General features: G+C 42.6%; 6 protein-coding genes across 6 annotated transcripts; 4 read left to right on the top strand and 2 right to left on the bottom strand.

Annotated features, from left to right (window-relative positions):
- The first annotated feature begins 41 nt into the window (after nucleotides 1–41).
- Nucleotides 42–4,599, top strand: BYT42DRAFT_572829 (Cse1-domain-containing protein). Its single transcript, XM_051568651.1, has 21 exons — nucleotides 42–187; nucleotides 272–417; nucleotides 497–664; nucleotides 736–815; nucleotides 877–967; nucleotides 1,034–1,234; nucleotides 1,298–1,462; nucleotides 1,536–1,665; nucleotides 1,730–1,795; nucleotides 1,868–1,977; nucleotides 2,042–2,134; nucleotides 2,192–2,338; nucleotides 2,406–2,539; nucleotides 2,609–2,724; nucleotides 2,790–2,946; nucleotides 3,011–3,102; nucleotides 3,172–3,294; nucleotides 3,372–3,552; nucleotides 3,629–3,823; nucleotides 3,889–4,270; nucleotides 4,337–4,599. Exons 1-21 carry the CDS (start codon nucleotides 109–111, stop codon nucleotides 4,424–4,426), a joined length of 2,946 nt encoding a protein of 981 aa, XP_051422058.1. The 5' UTR covers nucleotides 42–108; the 3' UTR covers nucleotides 4,427–4,599.
- A 619-nt stretch (nucleotides 4,600–5,218) lies between these two features.
- BYT42DRAFT_499011 (uncharacterized protein) lies at nucleotides 5,219–8,739 on the top strand (the record flags this gene model as incomplete). Its single annotated transcript, XM_051564603.1, has 7 exons — nucleotides 5,219–5,739; nucleotides 5,840–6,394; nucleotides 6,434–6,537; nucleotides 6,624–6,757; nucleotides 6,817–7,086; nucleotides 7,151–7,351; nucleotides 7,414–8,739. The coding sequence occupies 7 exons, from the start codon at nucleotides 5,219–5,221 to the stop codon at nucleotides 8,737–8,739; spliced, it is 3,111 nt and encodes a 1,036-aa protein (XP_051422057.1).
- A 3,248-nt stretch (nucleotides 8,740–11,987) lies between these two features.
- On the top strand, nucleotides 11,988–13,122 carry BYT42DRAFT_594070 (uncharacterized protein; the record flags this gene model as incomplete). The annotated part of the gene is made up of 2 exons (XM_051570742.1): nucleotides 11,988–12,231; nucleotides 12,302–13,122. 2 exons carry the CDS (start codon nucleotides 11,988–11,990, stop codon nucleotides 13,120–13,122), a joined length of 1,065 nt encoding a protein of 354 aa, XP_051422056.1.
- Nucleotides 13,123–13,254: 132 nt separating this feature from the next.
- BYT42DRAFT_572822 (ribosomal protein L14-domain-containing protein) lies at nucleotides 13,255–14,365 on the bottom strand. The gene is made up of 3 exons (XM_051568650.1): nucleotides 14,342–14,365; nucleotides 13,522–13,881; nucleotides 13,255–13,452 (listed from the first exon to the last, which is right to left on the bottom strand). The coding sequence occupies exons 1-3, from the start codon at nucleotides 14,345–14,347 to the stop codon at nucleotides 13,399–13,401; spliced, it is 420 nt and encodes a 139-aa protein (XP_051422055.1). The 5' UTR covers nucleotides 14,348–14,365; the 3' UTR covers nucleotides 13,255–13,398.
- Nucleotides 14,366–14,599: 234 nt separating this feature from the next.
- On the bottom strand, nucleotides 14,600–15,950 carry BYT42DRAFT_572816 (uncharacterized protein). Its single transcript, XM_051568649.1, has 2 exons — nucleotides 15,555–15,950; nucleotides 14,600–15,464 (listed from the first exon to the last, which is right to left on the bottom strand). The coding sequence occupies exons 1-2, from the start codon at nucleotides 15,821–15,823 to the stop codon at nucleotides 14,666–14,668; spliced, it is 1,068 nt and encodes a 355-aa protein (XP_051422054.1). The 5' UTR covers nucleotides 15,824–15,950; the 3' UTR covers nucleotides 14,600–14,665.
- A 1,220-nt stretch (nucleotides 15,951–17,170) lies between these two features.
- BYT42DRAFT_572812 (uncharacterized protein) lies at nucleotides 17,171–18,663 on the top strand. Its single transcript, XM_051568648.1, has one exon. It carries the CDS (start codon nucleotides 17,350–17,352, stop codon nucleotides 18,220–18,222), a length of 873 nt encoding a protein of 290 aa, XP_051422053.1. The 5' UTR covers nucleotides 17,171–17,349; the 3' UTR covers nucleotides 18,223–18,663.
- The last annotated feature ends 1,492 nt before the right edge of the window (nucleotides 18,664–20,155 follow it).

Here is a 20,155-nt window from a genome sequence, read left to right as displayed (position 1 = left end):
TTTAGGCCTACGCGCTTTTTGTCGGGTTTTTCTTTTTTCTTCTTTTCTTTTCACGTACTTGTCATTGGATTCTTCTGTGCTCACTGGAGCCGCATCAAGAATTGTGCCATGGAAATCAACGAACAGACATATGCTGCGCTTCAACAGTATTTGCAGCAAACGCTCAATCCAGCTACTCAAAAGCAAGGTATATTCCATATTCCAACCCCCTCTCATCGCATAACGCGATCAGCGATTGACTCACCCCCTTACTCTGTTCCTTTTCTCGTAGCTGAACGACAACTCGCCGAAGTCGAAATTCAACAAAACTTTCCTTTGCTCTTGTTGAAACTTATTAGCGATGAATCGGCTGATCTTACCCTTCGTTTCGCCGGATCTCTATTCTTCAAAAATTATATTAAACGTCATTGGGTTCCTGTAAGTCCACGCGCTGTTACCGCAAACGTGATTCCTTGCTTCGCGTCCCATTGGTGACTAATTCCGTTTTTTACAATAGGATAATGAAAACGCCAACCACATTGCCATGCAAGACCGAATGGCTATCAAGGCGCAGATCATCCAAATTATGATCAGTGTTCCCGAAAAGCTTCAATTGCAAATCAGCGATGCTTTGAGCATCATTGCTGAAGAAGATTTTCCGGAAAACTGGGATAACCTTCTTCCCGTAAGTGTCTTCAAACCCTCGGTCTTTGTGAATGGTATTAAGGGTCATTCTTTTTTTTTTTTTTACTGCAGGAACTTGTTAGCCGCCTCAGTCCCACTGATTATCGCACGAACAACGGTATCCTTCAGACGGCCCACTCCATTTTCAAGAGGTAGATAACACAGAGATAATGGTGCTCTTTACAATGGATCTTGCTCATTGTGTCTCTGTAGATGGCGATCCAAATTCCGAACCGACGCTTTATTCGCTGATATCAAATATGTCCTGGATCAATTTTGCCAACCTTACATGCAACTTTTTCAAGTAATGTACCCGAAAATAGTTGAACCCGACGGCGATTCCTGACGTTGTTACTCTTTATTTAACCAGATTACGGATAAGCTGATCACGGAAAACGCGACCAATGAGGCAGCTCTTCGCATTTTAGCTCAATCCTTGATTTTGCTGATCAAGATTTACTATGATCTCAATTGCCAGGATCTTCCAGAGTTCTTTGAGGACAACTTGCCGACATTTTCCGAATTGTTCTCAAAGTATCTGGTTTACGGCAATACGTTACTCGAGAGCCAAGTAAGTAGCGAGTTTTCTCGATGTCTGCGTCAAGTACTAAACACAGTGACCGATTTTTTTCAGGATGAGGATGAGGCCGGTCCATTAGAAAAGATCAAGTCGGGTATCTGCGATATCATCGAACTATACACACAACGATACGAAGAAGATTTCCCTCAGCTGCCTTCTTTTGTGCCCCTCATTTTCGACTTGCTTGCTAGTGCAGGCCAGGAAGCCAAATATGACACTGTGAGTGATCTCTTTGTTTGTCTAACATTGGTGATAAAAAGAAATCCAATGGATTGATGAATATTTTCGGTAGATGGTGTGCAAAGCTTTGGCGGTTATGACAAGTATCGTGAAGCTTGAAAAACACGCTCATCTTTTTGCTTCTGAAGAGACAATGAAGAATATGTGTGAAAAGATTGCTTTGGCTAACATTTCGATGAGAAGTGAGTCTTGCATGAATAACAAGCAGCTCCATGAATTGCAGCTAACGAGTCACTTGTTTTTAAGCTGCGGATGAGGAATTGTTTGAAGACAATCCCATTGAATATATTCGCCGTGACTTGGAAGGCTCTGGTAAGCTTTGTTTTGTCATGGCTAGGATAATTTTAATGCAAGGAAAACTCATATCTGATGGTGGGACGGTAGATACTGATACACGTCGACGAGCTGCTGCGGATTTCATTCGCGGCCTTTTGGAACGTTTCGAACCTCAAGTGACATCCATCATGTCACAATATATCACCCACTATTTGGCCGTAAGTCCCCTTCATCATTTCTCCAGTGTTTTTTTTTCTCGGATGCTTATTTGGTCATCAATAGCAATACAATGTGAACCCGCAACAGAATTGGCAAGATAAAAATACCGCCATCTTTTTGCTTGTTGCTATTGCCACCCGTAATGTGACAACTCAGGTAACTAACCCTCAGTTTGAGCTTGGAGATCTCGATTATTCATTTTGATCTGGTTAGTTGGGCGTCACAAAAACAAACGAATTAGTGGATGTCGTGGACTTTTTCAGCAAGAACATTCTGACCGACCTTCAAAGCGACATCAATGCTGGCAATCCTATTCTCAAGATGGATGCGATCAAATATCTGTACACGTTCCGCAACCAGGTAGGGATATACTGGACACCTATGAGAACATTTCAATGTATTGACATGGATAATATTCGATGTCTAGTTGACGAAAGATCAGCTCTTGACCGTGTTCCCATTGTTGGTCAATCACTTGAAGTCGAAAGATTATGTGGTCCATACCTACGCTGCGATTGCTATCGAACGTATTCTCTTCATCCGACAAGGCAAACAGATGCTGTAAGTCAAACATTGATCAGTGGACATTTTTTGTTTTTTATCATCGCCAACACGAGATTTTTTTTGTAGTTTTACCGCAGCAGATATTAAGCTGTACACCGAAGAACTGCTGTCGCTTCTTTTCGCTTTAATCGAACGAGGTGACACGCCGGAAAAGTTGTCTGAAAATGACTACTTGATGAGAGGTACCTTCATTTTTATTTTCATTTCGATGGTTTGTCGTTCAATGGATTGACGTCTGATTTTGTAGCTGTCATGCGCGTGATCATCACCAGTCGTCAGGATATGACTCCCTATGTGAACGCTATCATGAAGAAGCTCACGGATATTTTGGCCATGGTTAGCAAGAATCCTAGCAATCCCAGGTTCAACCATTACATTTTTGAAAGCATTGGTGCCCTCATCAGGTATTTTCTATCCTCTGCGTGGGTTTTAGTATGACATACCTTGAACTAAAGATGATATATACAGATTCATTTGCCCAATTTCGGATACTGCTGTGACAGAATTTGAAAATCTCTTGTTTCAACCTTTCCAAGCCATTCTTTACCAAGATGTTCAAGGTACGATATTCTAGTAAATACACATTCGGGAGACGTATGCATTGGATAACCTGATATTTGCATGATTAGAATTTACGCCTTACGTTTTCCAGCTGTTGGCCCAGCTTCTTGAACATCATACCGGTACAGAATTGCCGCAAATGTATATTGGCTTATTGGATCCTTTGTTGAATCCTGGCATTTGGGAACAAGGTAATGCACGTTGACATGCAAATATTTGAACTCGGCTGACGGCTTATCGTTTATTATTTTTTGCTGTTCATGATTAGGCAATATCCCTGCCCTTGTTCGTTTATTGCAAGCTTATATGTCACGAGGCATCAACACCATCTTGGCTAACAACAAGTTGGAGACCATTCTCGGTATCTTCCAGCAGAAGTTGGTCTATTCACGCCAAAATGATCATTACGGTATGCTGCTATTGAATACTGTTATCAAACATGTTCCTATGTAAGTAAGAAGGATAAGTGATTCGTTTGAGCAAAGTTTTTCTGGGGATTCTCACCACTGTGTACTCGATGAATAGCGAGGTATTGCATGGATACTTGCCGGCTTTGGTGGCTTCCATTATGAAGCGTCTCATGAGCAAGAAGAAAGGCGACAAGATTATTTATGATCGCTTTACCCGTAACTTCACCTTGTGGGTGTGCTTGTTCTTTACTTTGGAGCGTTTGACAAGCCCTGATGTATTGATCAGCGTGTGCGATAGCTTGCAACCAGGGTAAGGAGATGATGTGCTGCCATAGTTGGATGAACTGACTCAACCTTTGCGTGGTGCATGGATAGTTTATTTGGACAAATCATGTCACTGTTCGTGATGCCTGACCTGAATGCGCTGCGTGACCCTATTGACTACAAGACATGTGGTATTGGGGTTGTACGCTTATTGACAAAGAGCAATCTCATGCTCCAAGAGCCCTATGCCAGCCAACTCTGGCCCAAAGTGATGACATCGTTGTTCCAGCAACTCGAATTGCCTCCAGTAGCAAGCGACGAAGGTCCAGATGAACTCTATACTTTGGATATTGAAGAGGGCGGATACCAAACAACCTTTGCCAAATTGGCTACTTCAGCCCCAGTCCGCGATGATCCCACCGCATCATTGCCGTCGTGTCCTATTTATCTAGCTCAACAATTGGTGGCCATGCCAGCGGAAAAGCGTGCGCTGGTAAGTTGATCTTTGTTACATGTAGGATGGTACGATCAGAAAGCTAAAGCTTGATCCCATTTATAGGTGAAATCATTGTTGTCACAAGCGAGCGGGGCAGAGCAATTTTTACCCAAATATTTCGAAAATGCTGGCCTTTCCATGTCGCAGTTGTAAAGTATTTTATCCCACAAGAAAGTAATGCAAAGAGAGAACGAAAAAAAAAGCAGTAAAAAGATTCCTATTATACATTCTACAGTCGAGGCCACATTCTGTTAGAATGCCTAAATAAAGCAGTGTAGTTTAGGCCTACGTAAAGCAGCCAGTGAAATCTTGAGAATCAAAAAAAAAAAAAAAAAAAAAAAAAAACCCACAAAGAGTATTTTCTCTCGTTGGCCTGGTAAAACAGCGAGTGGTCCTTGCCTCAAGAACTATGACGCTTCTAGATTATACGAAACGTGGATTTACTTTTAACTTTTTCATCCTTACTTTTGTTCATCATCTAGATGATCCAGAACTTAAACAAGTGCATCCAAGCATCAAGTTCTTTCGGGAATGAACCATCTAATCCATAGAATCCGTTATGAATCGGCCACAGGGTTTAAAAAATTGCCATGAAGTGCTAATAAATAATTGCAAAAAGGTAGAACCTAGTTGAGGTATATTTCTTCACGGTGAAAGTAGCTCAAAACGGAGAAAAACTGCGTCTGAAAAAAAACCAAGACGAAAAAAAAAAAAAAAAAAAAAAAAAAAAAAAGAGCCAGTCTAATGCGTCTGAGCGTGACGATTTTTTTGCGTCAGCCATTTTTTTTTTTTTTTTTTGGCCACCTCTTCCTCAGCTGCAGGTGTTACTATAGGCTCATCACTTGATCGCACGGCAAAGTGGATACCATCACCAAAAGAAGAAAACAGGGATCGGAATCGCCGTCCAAAAAAAAGCGATTGCTGCCAACTGAAGGACAGGACGCTATGGGCACTCCGCTGTCAAATACGACGACCACAGACCACCGTGCTTCCAGTCTCGGGTTGTCACCGCTTGACGGCCTTACGTTAACCGAAACCAAGACCCACAATAGCGTCGCACCTAATGGAAATATCGTGGAACGCTCAGCAACCCCGCCTTCCTCCAGCGACGAAGATAACGAGCTGGAAAAAGCCTTGGATTCGTGGAACCATGAAGCAGAAACTCAGGCCACCCTTGATCTACCACCTACGGCTCAAATTGAACACATCACAAAATTGGAAAACAAAAGGATGGTGGAGGGAGAGACGTGGTATTGTGTTGCCAAGCGATGGTATTCGAAATGGAAACAATACTGCTCTCGATTAAACAGTGCGTCCCAGCAGACCCGAGCCCTGGGGGCGCAAGCACCTCCTGGACCAGTGGATAATTCCACCATTCTCGATCAAGGCATCCTTCTTCCGGATCTTGTTGTGGATGATGATTTGATTTTGTTACCAGAAGAAGCATGGAACCTCATCTGTCACTGGTAAGATAAATTGCATAAATTAATTTTTTTTTTGTTGTTGCCCAGCCTCCCCTCTTTTTTTTTATTAATTCTTTTTTTCTGTCGTCCACCATCATTTTAGGTACGGTGTGTCATCTGCTGCTATACCTCGACGTGTGATCAAGGAAGGCGAATATGCAAAGAGAACCATTGTAGAGTTGTATCCACCGACCTATTACCTGCATTTTATCCGCACTGCCACTTCAGCACCACCCGCATTATCCACTCACCATTGTCCCCAGATCACGCTTTCACGTACCGCAACCGTTGCCGATCTAAAGAGTAAAATTCTCCAGGTGTTCGAGCTGCAGCCTGATTCGGAAATACGGTTGTGGATCCTTGATGATTCTATCACCACCGATAATCCGCCGTTTCTCGTCATCTCGTTCATCTCTTCCACTTGGGAAAAATTGAATCTCGATAACAATCAGACCACACTCTCAGCTTTATCCCTCACAGCTAAAAATTTAGCAGTCGAATTAAAAGATACTTCCGCTGATGCTTTTCCGACCGATCATATGCAAACCCAGGATCCTCCTGCGGCGGATGTAACACCTATCAATGGAAAGCACGAAACTACTGCAACCACAAACCCACCATCGTTTACGCCGTCGTATACACCTAATACCAGTAACAAGTCGGCGACTACGGTATCTCCTACGAATAAGCCCACTAGAACGCAGGGCGTTTGCGGGTTAACCAATCTCGGCAATTCATGCTATATGAACTCTGCATTACAATGTCTGAGTAATACACCCCAACTCAGCCAGTGGTTCTTGAGTAAGTTGATCGCTTGAAAATCATGTGGTCTTTTGTTCATGCTCTTTTATGCCCATGCTTCTCACTTTTGGTTTTCTATTCTATAGGCGATCGCTATAAAAAGGAAGTCAATCGTGAAAACCCTTTAGGGATGAATGGTGAAATTGCAGAGGCTTATGGTGCGCTGATGGAAAAATTATGGAACGGAACGACAGCTAGCCTCGCGCCGAGAGATTTCAAAGTAAGCTGTGAATTTTTCTCTAGTGATGATAAACAGATGATGAACCTCATGAAAAATAGTATACAATCAGTCGGTTCAATCCGACGTTTTCTGGATATCAACAACATGATTCCCAAGAGTTACTGGCCTTCCTACTGGACGGGCTGCATGAAGATTTGAATCGAATTTTGAAAAAGCCCTATGTTGAATTGCCAGACTTTGATACGATGCCGGATAACGAGATTGCGCAGCGTAGCTGGGATTACCACAAGGCGAGAAATGATTCCATCATTGTCGATCTTTTTCAAGGTCAATTCAAAAGTCGATTGGTTTGCAACGAATGCGGCAAGGTAATCCCAGTGACATGAAGAACGTGTAATTAGCGAATGACTAAGTGATTTTGTCTTGGCAAAGGTTTCGGTGACGTTTGATCCTTTCATGTACCTCAGTTTGCCATTACCGATACGGAAGAAGCGAATCATGAGTGTGGTCTACGTACCTTACGATCCGCAGCAAAAACACGAACAAATTACCCTCTCATTACCCAAAGATGCGACCATTATGCATTTAAGAAAGCAAGTGGCTGATATGGTCCAAATAGATGATCCTTCCACTGTAGGTGCATCATGCATTCTGTGTCTTTTTGATTCGATCGTATTGTTAACGTCGCTCCTCAGTTATTGGTTGTAGAACTGTTCAGCGACAAAATTTACAAGGTCTTTTCCATTCAAGAAGCCATTTCCACCATCGGCCGATCAGATACCGTGTACATATATCAATTGCCTGTGCCGATACCCACCATTGTTTCTCGATGGAAGCCCTCGATTGCTTCCACCAGTCAGGCAGATGAATCCAAGGGCAGTCGAAACATTGTGTTTCCTGTGTATAATGCGGCTGTCTCGGGCTCCAAATCAAAGCAGCGTTCGCCTAATCAATTTGGCGGTCCCATGCTACTGTGTATCAGTGAAGAGGAAGCATGCCGAAGCGAAAATCTGTATCGTCTTATTGCTTATCATCTTCAACGTTATGCTATTGACAAACTGGCTGATGACCGTTACATTGACCATGAAGCTGCGGAAGTGCAAATCGACGATGATCCCACTGGTTACGAACACAAGGATGACACTGTCGTGATGGATCATGAATTTGTACCCAAACCAGACCTGTTTAACATGATGGCATTTTCGCGACGTACAACCTATGGCACAATGGATGATCTACTACCGACGAATATTTCCGCGTGGAATCGCACAGAGCTTCGCAGTATCCGGCATCGGGAAGCCAAGTACATGTCCGAAGCGAGCTCCTTGAACGAAAAGCCATCAGCGAGCGAAGCAAAGAATGACTCCAGCCACTTGAACCCCATTGGATCGGCGGACGATCAAACAGTCGACTCTGGATCACAGCCGGATCACAATTCGATATCCCTGACGCAACCCAAAACATCGTCTCCCCACATGAAAAGCCTCCTTCGGCAAGGCGAAGGCCTACTAGTGGAATGGCAGATAGATACTGCACGAGACTATTTTGGCATGGCAAAACAAACATTTTCACTCCATGACGATGACGAGAGTGGTGTGGATGGAGGCGCCTGGCGGGAATACATCGAACGGAAAAATCCAAAAGCTGAGGAGAATCCGTCGGCCAAGAAAGTCGTCACGCTGTCGGATTGTCTTGATGAATTCATGAAAGAGGAGCAGCTGGGTCAGGAGGATCTATGGTACTGTCCGCGTTGCCGCCAACATCAACGAGCCTCTAAAAAATTCGATTTATGGCGACTACCAGAGATCATGGTTGTCCATCTGAAGCGATTCAGCCACAGTCGAACATGGCGGGACAAAATTGATGCCTACATCGATTTTCCTTTGGATGGGCTGGACTTGACAGAGCGGGTTCTGAGTATTAGCAATCCAGAAGACGTGGCTGACGAAGACAGGTTAATCTATGATCTATTTGCGGTGGATAACCATTACGGGGGTATGGGCGGTGGACATTGTAAGTGAATGTTAATGGGATAAATTTTTAGCACTTGAAATGTTCGCTAAGCTTTACTGGATAATTTGTAAATGAATAGATACCGCTTATGCACGGAACTGGAAAAATCATGCATGGTACAACTTTGACGATACACACGTCAGCAAGGCGAATGCCGCTGATGCAAAGGTATACAGAGTTCATGTGCACTGTGAGGTTTGCAACTATCGAAATTATTGACCTTTGTTTTCCTGTCTTGCTGATAGACCAATGCCGCTTATTTATTATTCTACAAACGGCGGAGAAATGACGAACCGCAACAAAATAGCGATATAGAAAACGATGAGCATCATTAAAAAAAACACACATCATACCTCAAATCACATCAAAAAATAAACTCTACACACATTCATCATTTGCAAATTGGCCATGTAAATTACAAATGAATTCGCAAAATTCTATGCGTACATTACAAAGTCAGCAGAACTGGGAAAATCTGGGGGAGATGCGGTCACGCAATTCTTGGGATGATTGAAAGAGAGCGAAAAAATAGACGTGATTTTGCATATTCTTTTTCTCTCTCTTCCTTTTGTTCTATTTCTTTTTCTCAACTAGGAAATGCCATTCTCGAGTGGTTTTATTTAGAGAAAGCTTAAAAAAGGTTTTCGTATAATGTCATCCGTCTGGGTCCAATCATGCAACCATCCAAGAACGCTCCTACAGACATAAAAAAGCAACGGCGACGTCCGCGAAGACGATCGAGACACCGTAAAAGAAGAACAACCCATTCGCCATCCAACAAACCTTTCCCATCTCCCATCACAAAGCAAGCACAGAATCTGACCCTTGTCGAATTATCCAGGTATAAAGTTACAGTAATGTTTATTTGAACAATGAACACTGAGAACTCATGTTGATGAACTGAGCAGTGAAGCGCATGCATTAGAAAAACAGCTCAACGAATTACAGAACCAACTAAAACTCAATCGCGCGGCTGTTCCTGGAAAAGAACAAGGACGACGAGCTATTGCTATCGCAAAAGAACAAATAGCGACCACAGAAGATGAAATCGATTATGTGCGGAAAAGGTATTTGGCGCGAATGCTGTTCCCGGGAAGGACAGTGCAGTAACCATCGGTCGTAGTCTTCAGCATTGCTATCGCCAGATTCTGACAACAGATATACATTATGCTGTAACGCATCATGTAGAAGAAAAGCTGTGGCGTTATATTTTCTATGCTCGCACAGAGGAGCTCCGGCAGCGGTTGCGTTTGGTAAGTTGGCAATCACTCATCATCCGAGTAGATGATATTAACTTGTCTTTAGCTCAAAGAAGAACCGGACAATGACCTTGAGCGACGTACAATCAAAGAATTTGTCCAGCATATTGATGCTGCCTTCAAGTTTTACCGTGAACTGAATAGCAAGATCAAAGCTGAACATCATATCGACGCCAAGACCATCGGCATCGGTTAGTCGTGAACAAAGTCCTATGTATGCTTTGACTCTTCTCTCACGAAACCCTATTTTTTATAGATGTTTTTCGTAATTCTGGATCGACCGAAGAAGAACATATAGTGATGCTGCTGCAGGCCAATTATGTTTGTATGGGTGATCTCGCGCGATATCGCGCTTCCCAGTCGAAAACGGAAGATCACAGCAAGACAACAGGGCAACATTGGAGCTTGGCGAAATCGTGTTACCAAGAAGCCATCCATATCTATCGTTTGAATGGAAAACCCTACTCACAGCTTGCGCTTGTGTCGCTGTCCAGTGGAAGTGCCATTGATGTAGTATGGTATTATTGCATGAGGTAAGACTTACCGGGCGTCGTGCAAGGAACGGGATATTTAATAGCTTCATACTATAGTTTATACATGAAAATCCCTTCCACTGTTGGTCGGGACAATCTACGTTCATTCTACTCGAAAATCCGCTTCTCAACAAACCATCAAGATTCGAACGATAGCAAAGATGGTAATAGCGATGCACGCAAGACCATATCCCAATTCGTGGAACGTTTCATGCAATTTCACCGAGAAATCATGTTTGGCAACTGTGAAAAGTAGGTTTTACGCCATTGCCGCTTACAGACAGCAGATGTTTCTTTTAACACATCACTATGTTCTTAGAGTCATCCCGTCCACTGTTCATGATTACCTTTCTGCAAAGCTAAACAATTCGCTAGCACAGATCATAGCTGTTGCTGGCGAAGGTAGCAAAGAGGAGGACTTGCCCAAAAAATTCTTTCAATTGCTACATATTTTGAAGAACACCATGATTCGTACTGTCACTACTATGCTCATTACAGTATGGGATCTCAATCAACGGATGAAAGATAAAGGTATGATTTTTATTGACTGGTGTGATTATCGGCTATATTCATTACTCACACATCATGTGGTCCTGTACTTAGCTTTGCTTTCCCGTCGTCCCCAACTGCAAGAAGCTCAGTTGCGTCTACTTACAGTTGCTTTCCTGCTCATGGCATCGATTGAGAAAGCCGTCCAACATATACCAGAAAAAGTTCAATCCAACATGGACGAAATCACATACCAGAAAATGGTCAGCGCTCTTGAAGCTTCGCTTTTGCCACCTTTGTCTATCTGGTGCACATTTTGTTTTTCGAATGTTGCTATTCTTGCTCAGTACTGCGCCAATGTTGGTACAGAGAGTAGACCGGGACCAAAGACAAGTAAGAAAGAATTAGTCACGGTAAGCTTTTTTTTTATGTTCAAATTGAAAGGCCGTCGAGGACCATGTGAAATGGTTTCATTTATCGTATGATATACAGGCTGTGCAATCGTTGTTGGTATCTTTGATTCAGAACCTCGCTTTCCCGGATCCTGTGGACAACCTCATACCTGTTACTTATCCCACTTCGGAGGATCTGCTGTTGTTAGGACTCTGTCCTCTAGCTCCCTTTCAGATCACCGTTGATTTTTTCCGAGAAAATGCTTACGATGCGATCATGCAGCAAGACCCAGCCGAGGTCAAACGCCAGGTGCGATGGGGTCGTATTCGAGAATTCGTGAAAAAACTTGCGGAATCACCGGTAAAGAGACGAAAAATGCGCGCAATGGGATATGCGTATCATTGGATTGATCATAATTATCGATATATAGTCATTTGCTTTCATCCAGTATAATCCAACCGAACAGAATTACAGCGTGATTGACGAAAATGCAAAGGTGAGATTACATGTTCATCCTGTCTATGAAAAAGAGTTTGCAATTAACGGAATATTTGATCATAGCGTCAACAACAGAATCGATTCATGAAAGCTCTGGCAACGCAACGCTTGATTGAACAAGTGTCATCTTTAGAGAAGAATGTGAATAATATGGGTATCCACTCTCTTAAACCAAGCAAAGAAGCACCGCCGGATGTCTACACGGTGGTCATAGATGTCACTGCATTCTTGGACGGGTTAAACAAGATCAAGAAGTGGGCAAATCAAACCGTGAATCCCAACATGCGTCATCAACAAAGTATCCTTGAAGTGATTGTGCCCTTAGAAAGTAAGTTTGTGCTCCCTATCATGGATTCCCTGTCTCCCAGTTATGACTAAATTTACTCGCTCTCCTGTAGCTATTGATTTGCTGGATGATCACAAAAAGGGAACTTCCCACATGAATGTGCAAGCACGTGAATCTATACGGTATCTTGATCAAAAGCTCTTGAAGAGTCAGAGTGACCAGCGAAACCTTGATGCACCAACGGAATCGTACCTTCGAACGCAAAAAGTCACGGAAAAACTCAGTGATTGGGGCAAAGCGGCTGCGTATTGGATTGGTGAAGAGACACGATCCAATATTGTAGACCGTCTATTATGTGAAATGTCAGAAGACGAAGATACGGTGAATCCGTTTGCCTCGGATGATTCGGATGCTGCGTCCACCTCAAGCGTGGAATTGCCCATGTCACGTCGTCGGCGACATTATGAAGAAGACGCATCCGAGGACGAAATGGATGGAAGCGACAACGATGACCGCGTTATTTACGAAGAAAGTATGACTGAAGAAAGTGAGAATCAAAGAGAAAGTGATGATGATGCAAGTGACAGCGATGTGAATGAGGAGGACGAGGATGAAGAGGACGAAGAACAAGACGAGGAAGAATCGGTTACATTCAATGACGTCCCGCAAGCATACCGCCCTATTATCAACTGCATGCTCTTTTACCATGAAAACCAACAGAAAGAAAGTAAACCACCTGTAGATAAACAAGCTGCCCAAGTAGAAAAGTTGGTGCTGGTGACCAATGACGAAGACTTGGCCTGGTGGGCTGAAATGTTTGGCGATCCAAAAAATAAGCAACGTCTACATGTGAAGACAGTCAACGAGTGGGATCGCATTATAAGCACATTGAATTTTGAAAAGGCCTTTGAACACTCTTCGCGGCGTCGATAGAATAATAAAACCAAATTCATAAATTTTGACTCTTGCGTTTCTTTTTTTTGTAAGTGCTGGCTTTACTCCACGCTGTCGCATTCTCTGAGCCATCAGGCATATTCATCAGCTTTTGAATAACTGCTTCAATCCCCCTTCACTTAATTGCAGCATAACATTGAGCATCACATTGACTAGATGAAAAGGTCTTTGTTTTCCAAATAATAAATCTTTTTAACGATGATTATAGAAAAAATGACAAAAAACCCCTCCTCAACTGCTAACTGATATAAACATTTAAGCAGCCTGCTTCTTGGCCTGAGCAACAGCGGTGCGAGTGGCGAAACGGCGCTATAACAGAGAAAAAAGTTAAGTATGTCTGATGGATCATTAATGACATGATGCACAAATGAGGCTTACCTGAGCCTTGAACTTCATCAACTTGAATCTGTCAAAGTCGGACAAGTTGGCGCGGGTTTCACGCTGAGCGAGCTTTTGGGCCCAGGCGGTCTTTTCCCAAGCAGCAATGGTGGCGTTCTTTTCCAAGTACTTCTTAACGACCTTTTGACCGGCAGCACGGGGAAGACCCTTGACGACCAAGCTGGTCAAAGTAAGACGGCGGTAAGGATAAGCCTGACGGGCAACACCGGTGGTGGGACCATCGATGAGAGCACGGTTGTGGTCGACAATGTCAACAATGACAGCCAACTTGCCACTGTCGGCACCGTAGTTAAGGAGGACAACGCGGCCAACCTCGACTTGACGTTTGAAAGCACCTTGCTAATTGAGCAGAAAGAAAAAAATCAACAAGATCAGTAACCAAGCACAAAAATCTAGAGCCACCTGGTCTCTCTTTCTTTTCTCTCTCCCTCTCTCTTTCTTGGCAGGACGGATTAAGCATGGTCATTTGTGGGACGTTGCGTTGGGATAAATGTATGAAGGAAGTATGGATTCTGTTGCGCCTTGATTGATCGCACTGAATGTTGTAAGATGGAGCGGATCGGTGATGCTATTGCTATTTTCGATGTAGAGTCAAAGCCATAATATCGTGCTTCGTCGTTATTCCAGGTCAAAAGGTGAAAGAAGAACGGGAAAAGGCATCGTTTGATATTCCTTGTTCATCCATGTAAAGGACCATCATTTGACGATTCATCCATCCGTAACTTGCTTCGCCCATTTGTATCCATGCCATATCCGTCCTTTTCCGTGTTCTACATATGCAAAAAATCGAGATACGTACCACCATTGTGATGATAGGATCAGAGAAAGAGGGTGGTCTCGGAGGGAAGCTTGTATCGCCAGTTATTCACAGCCATGCGGATCTGGAAATTCCCTTCACGGACATGCCTCCCCGCACCACCGGACCCCGAAATAGTAGTCACGGGGATTTCTTGCGACTCTCTTCGGCTACGCTTTTTTTTTGCGATTCGTATGATCCCTTTCCATGAATCAAAAATACGGGCATTTTTCAAAAGATAACAATGATGAATTTTGTAAAGTCTTTGTATTACATATTATGGAATAAATATATGCGGTGATGCTTAGTAATAAAATCAATGCTTTGTCATACATAATCAATGAGAGACATAACGTAGTGTTGGAGGTCCGGTCTTCCGAGAGCATCTACCATGTTATCTGCTCCATCCACCACAACACTTTTATGATTCCAGAGAGCTTGGCGGCAGCAGTTTTTGCTTCTTCCTTTTAATACTTTGTCGGCTCCATCACTGAATTTAGAGCGACAGCACGAATTAAGGGTCGGCTCTTGAAGAAGCGACGCCTTCCATTGGTGTAAGAGAGGATAATGAATGGTCGCCAAAGTCTGGGTAATTCTGTCGTTTAACGCTTGATATTGTTTTTGTTCTGTCGCAATACGATCTGCTCCATCGATGGCGCCGAAAGCTAAATTATCGTCCCGAGCGTGCTGCAATGTCGATAATGGCATTGCTGAGCGATATTTTCCCAAATGAGCGTTGTATTGATCTATTTCCATCTCAGCATCGAATAATCTGTAATGAAAGCGTGATTCAGCCGTATCATTCAAGAACGTGAAAACGTTGACTGACGGTAATTGCAGGCGATGGATGCATGTCTGTTCGATATATGGGATACCCAGAGAGGAAAGATCGACAAGGGAGGACCAAAGGATTTCGCGATAATCGTTATTTTCATCATCGATACTGAATGGATCAAAGCACTGAGCATGCTGCATGTGAGACGGTTGCATACGTTGTAACTGGTCAAAAGGTGCCCACGGAATGGGGATATCGGCGAGATAGAGTGTAGGAACAATTAAAGTTCGATTGGTATACGCAGCGATCATCAATGCGTTATGTAGAGCGCTTCGCTGCATACGATAATCACTATGAAACCGCCATGGTAACTGATTTAAGCAAAAATGTTGTTTTCCATGGTTCCATTGCACGAAATAAAGAAAAGGAAAATTCAATTACCCATGTGGTAAATAAGTCATGTATTTGGTGGTTGGCTTTGAGGCTGACAAGGGTTCTTGATGATGGATGCGATGACCATTGCTATTCAACGAGATTGCGCGATCAGCAGAAAAAGTTGCTGGTTGCTTAGCAGTGAATTGGCTTTGACAGCCAGTCCACGGAAAGATAAAACTGTAGGACACTGTAAGCTGCATACCCCTCAGCATGGCGAGTTTAAGGCTCAGAATAATGATCAATAATAAACCTAGCGCACCATGATACAGTTTCATAATGAACAATGCAATTCCGAAAGAAGAAGCTGCAACAAAGAGAAAATTGGGTAATCAGGATAAAGAAAAAAAAATGCGAATGAGATATTTGGAATTAATAAAGGGAAAACGGAAAACGCCTTGGGCGTTCTCGCGGAGAATGAGGCTACTATAGTTGAAGAGTTTGACGACGGGCTTGTGTGGCTGTACATTCGAGGCGGAGCCAGTTTCATGGTATGACGACCATCATCGTTTGCTGAGCCAAGTACACATCGTACAGTTGCTCTCGGGAATAACCATTTTTGCTTCTCCGGTCTAGAAGTGTTCGAAGCGCACAAGCACAAGGGATGGTCGCATACACACAGGAGAGACAGGAGTGAAAAAAAAAAATGTCAGGGGATACCTCGAAATGAGAGATTGAATGGCCATATGGGCCCATACTCCTGACCGAAATTCATTAATTTTATCTGGTCCGCAGTTCCCTGGGCGACATGCTTCAACTCATATTGCGGCAGAAGTAAACTGAGTATTCCACACATATTTTTGTTTCCTTTCTAATAAAGAAAGTGTTTATTTTTGGTTTTTTATTTTTCGCTTTGCGATCTATTTTTTCTCTTTCTCTTTTTTTAAGGAAGAATAACAAAAAAGTCTTTTTTTCAGGTGATGAGTAAGATGTAGCACACTAAAGTAACAAAGCCATGCAGACAAAGGGTTTTTCAAAGGCCAGAAACAAAAACAACTGTCGCAAGGGTAAGTAACTCACCGTATTTAGTATCTTGGTATATAGAACTCCTTGGTAACCATAAGGTTTGAGAACTCAGCTGCATGAAGATGATTTGCAACACAAGATCAAAAAAAAAACTGTTTTGATGCCGATCATAATTGGATTGGGTCAAGTAATTGAGATGGCGATGGAACCCGTACCATTGGTTCTAAAGGAGTGGAATTGCTTGGCTTCCCTCGGAAAAGTAAATGAAATCAGCCAAAGCCAAGCCGCGATAATTTCTAATGCCGCCATGGTAACATCATACAATGTGCTCTGTTCATCAGTTCCATGCGAAAACCGACGATCCTTTTTGCTTGATTAAGACACCAATCAAACAATGGTGCTATTTCGTAATGACACTAAAGACAACTCCAAAAACATACTAAATTCCAATTTAGTCTTGGCTTTTTTGCTGTGCTGAGCTTGAAGCAATCACAGTCATTATGATGATCCAGGCCCCAATAATGCGAGCTAAAGGTGTAGTTAATAGCTTCGCATGTTGATGATCTGACTCGCAAATGATAACGACCATTAACAAAAAAAAAAAAAAAAAAAAAAAAAAAGAGCAGCCACTGATCCTAGGTTACAATGGTTCCCACCTTTTAGGGAAGTGGTGGATCTCCGCAATAGGTTATATAAACCTTTTTCACTTTCTCTTCTTTCACGGTTTCTTTCCCTTTCCTACCAAGTCAGGCTTTTCTTTTCTCCTCTGGTGTCCTTTTTAGCTTTTTTTATTCTTCTTTATCTTTTTGGTATACCTCTTTTCAGTCGATTTTTATCCATGTTATTTCTTGCTTTTATCGCCGGTATAACATTACTGTCGGTCGTCAGTGACACTTGGGCAGCGCCGATCACCGTCACACCATCTATTAGCTCGCATCCAATCACTCGCGCCGAAATGGAACGTTTTTCGGTGCAGATCGATTCATTCGCCCAGCTTATCGCGACCCATTGGCAATTTGATCACTTTGAATCGATTATCTCCGGCACCTATAAGGAGATCGCGAACCAGTTCCAGAACCATGTCCAGATCACGGTACAATCCCCTGCACGACAGCACGCATTCCAAAACTCGCAAAAGCCCGCTTCAACCATTCAACCTGCATTGCCGTCGTTGGACATTATGGATCTAGAGGTTCTGAAATCGCAAATTTTTGCTGCTATCCAGGCTCACACGGAAGGCAATTTACCGGTCGCATGGGACAAGTTCGGCGATAAGCTCGGTCGTCAAGCCATCGAAGGGTTCGTGAAACAGATTCTCACCAATCACTGCAAGGATTATGACAATGAAAAGGATCTGCAGAAAGTGTCGTCTGTCTGTTTAGCAGAAAAGGCCGATCAACTATCTGCAGAGCTCGATCGTTATGTCTCTCGTCACCTAACGGATATTTTTGATGCGTTGGATAAGCATGTGCTTCCTGATATGTTAATGCATACAACAAACGATTTGAAAAACGTTCTCGATTATTTCAACAGTGCATTTACTGGACAGGAGTTCGTTTTGGATGTTACACCATGGCAATCTCAACAACAAGAACAAGTGCCCTTAACGGATCGTCTACTCCAATTAGCCACTCAACCACAAGCGACAGCTCAAGAAGATCACCATCCTACCGATTTCTTTTCTCATTATGCTTCGCTGGCGAGATCCTAATCATTCCTGCTAAAATTCTTTCGTTGTATATCCTGACAGGATCTCGACGTTTTCTCTTTTCCAACATTTTGATTCCTCCTTTGTCTCCCGAAAAAAAAAACCGAGCGGAAGGGTTCTCACCCTTCACCCATTGTACATACCGCGATACTCCATCCCATCAGTTGCTGCACATTAACCTAAAGTGCCAACCGAGAAAAAAAGAAACCCCTCACACTCCTTATGTTCTATTTTTTCCCTTTCCAACCACACGACTTGCATTCCTTGTCTAGACATCTTTTTCATTTCATTTGCTTATTTTAATGAAATAGATGTAGCTTCATGATCACTTTGTTTGTTCTTTGTATATACCTATACCCCAGAATAAAAAGATTCATACATTTATTTATCTACAGATACAGAAAATAATGCGATTTGTTGTAAATAAAATCGGGCAAGTCTGGTCTTTTCGTTTTTACTGAATGCTCCGTAGCATTTCTCCTTAAAATACGTGCTGGTACTGCTTCCAATTGTTGGATCATCTCGTGTATCCTTATCTCTGATTTTCTTGCAAGTAGCATTAGTGCTTGAGGTGTCAGCGCGACTGATAATTTAGGTAATGAGACTATGCTGCCAAATTACCCACCTCATGCGTTCAAGTGATTTATAACAATTAGATATGAACTGTTTCCATGCAACATTACGTTTATTGGGGTTCCTTTGCTTTCTTTACCTCCCTAGCTAATTCTCTCTTGGCTCGAAGATGAGACCTTACCACAGTATTTGAAAGGAGCGCAAGTTTTGTGATTCACGTAGCATGACTGACAACAAACATGCAGACATGTTGCTAATGCAGGCACCACTAATACTTTACGTGCGCAACCGTCTCAGCATTGTGAAACTCTGTAATACTTGTTATTAACGTCGCCATGCATCTAATTATAAATGTCTCCGGAACGGCATTTCTTTGTTGAGCATGCTTCCACTGTATTTGCTCACTTTTTTTTTCTTTGGACGTCCTTTCCTTCTAATGTGATGGGACAGACGTTTATTCGCGATGAAGCCAAGAAAAACGCAATTCTATCTGACATCGCAAAATGCATTAGATAAGAAAAAAGTTTGAAAGAAAGGGGCTCAGGATTCGTGGACCAATAACAGCTGGAAATGACAATTAGAGCAGTGAATAAGGCGGCCACCTGCATGTCCCTAATAACCTTCTTCATCCGTTGGAGATGGAAATACAGTATTTTACAGTGGGCTCGCGAACGCGAAGACTGCAGTAATGTGTTGTTCCAGACATCGCCCTTGGACTTGAGTGTATAGGTTTGGGCACCTCATCTTGGCCGTATTTCCACGCATCATATGGTGTGAAGCGATAATAACCTCGAAAAATATATGAGACTACTTCTCAGTAGCAATGTCGGGAACTTTCCATTTTTTATCGTATCTTCTGAGATGGTCCTTAGACTTTGCGTACTGAAGGTTTACGAAAAGCTAAAACGAGAAGATCTTGATATCGATCCTAAATAACCAAATTTAGGATTTTGCCATGACTCTAAATTCACAAATCTGCATTTGATACGTAATCTCAACGGCATTATTCTCATTGGCATGAATCATATGGGAAATAATAGATCATTTGCACAGCCCTCAATTAATCTATTTGCACGTAAAGTTTGTTTATGTGTTTAGCATTACAATTTTCATTAGACTCCTCAATTTTTCGAGATAATAAGCACAGACGAGCCTTTCTTTTTCTTAAACAAGTAAAATACGATAATGAAAAATAAACACGGCACGATGACAGTGCACAACGTCATTGATTACCTCCTTTCACAGCAAAATGTCCGGCCTCCTAATTTGCTTCAATAATCTCTTTTTTAGCTTTCAGCTTCCCCTAGTCGACACATCCAAGCCACCAAATAAGCCACCGAGATCTTACTGCCCAAAGTGATCA

Source organism: Radiomyces spectabilis (assembly GCF_025331425.1).
Source record: "Radiomyces spectabilis strain NRRL 2753 chromosome Unknown BYT42scaffold_8, whole genome shotgun sequence".
Lineage (NCBI taxonomy): Eukaryota > Fungi > Mucoromycota > Mucoromycetes > Mucorales > Radiomycetaceae > Radiomyces > Radiomyces spectabilis.
The sequence above is the reverse complement of the archived record's forward strand: the minus strand, read 5'-3'. Positions and strand labels throughout refer to the sequence as shown.

Coding starts and splice junctions, on each gene's coding strand:
- BYT42DRAFT_572829 (XM_051568651.1), top strand. CDS start 109: ATGGAAATCAACGAACAGACATATGCTGCGCTTCAACAGTATTTGCAG. Junction 188..271: donor TCCAGCTACTCAAAAGCAAG/GTATATTCCATA, acceptor CTTTTCTCGTAG/CTGAACGACAACTCGCCGAA. Junction 1,463..1,535: donor AGGAAGCCAAATATGACACT/GTGAGTGATCTC, acceptor TATTTTCGGTAG/ATGGTGTGCAAAGCTTTGGC.
- BYT42DRAFT_572812 (XM_051568648.1), top strand. CDS start 17,350: ATGTTATTTCTTGCTTTTATCGCCGGTATAACATTACTGTCGGTCGTC.
- BYT42DRAFT_572816 (XM_051568649.1), bottom strand. CDS start 15,823: ATGAAACTGTATCATGGTGCGCTAGGTTTATTATTGATCATTATTCTG. Junction 15,465..15,554: donor ATGACTTATTTACCACATGG/GTAATTGAATTT, acceptor GCGGTTTCATAG/TGATTATCGTATGCAGCGAA.
- BYT42DRAFT_572822 (XM_051568650.1), bottom strand. Junction 13,453..13,521: donor TGATGAAGTTCAAGGCTCAG/GTAAGCCTCATT, acceptor TCTCTGTTATAG/CGCCGTTTCGCCACTCGCAC.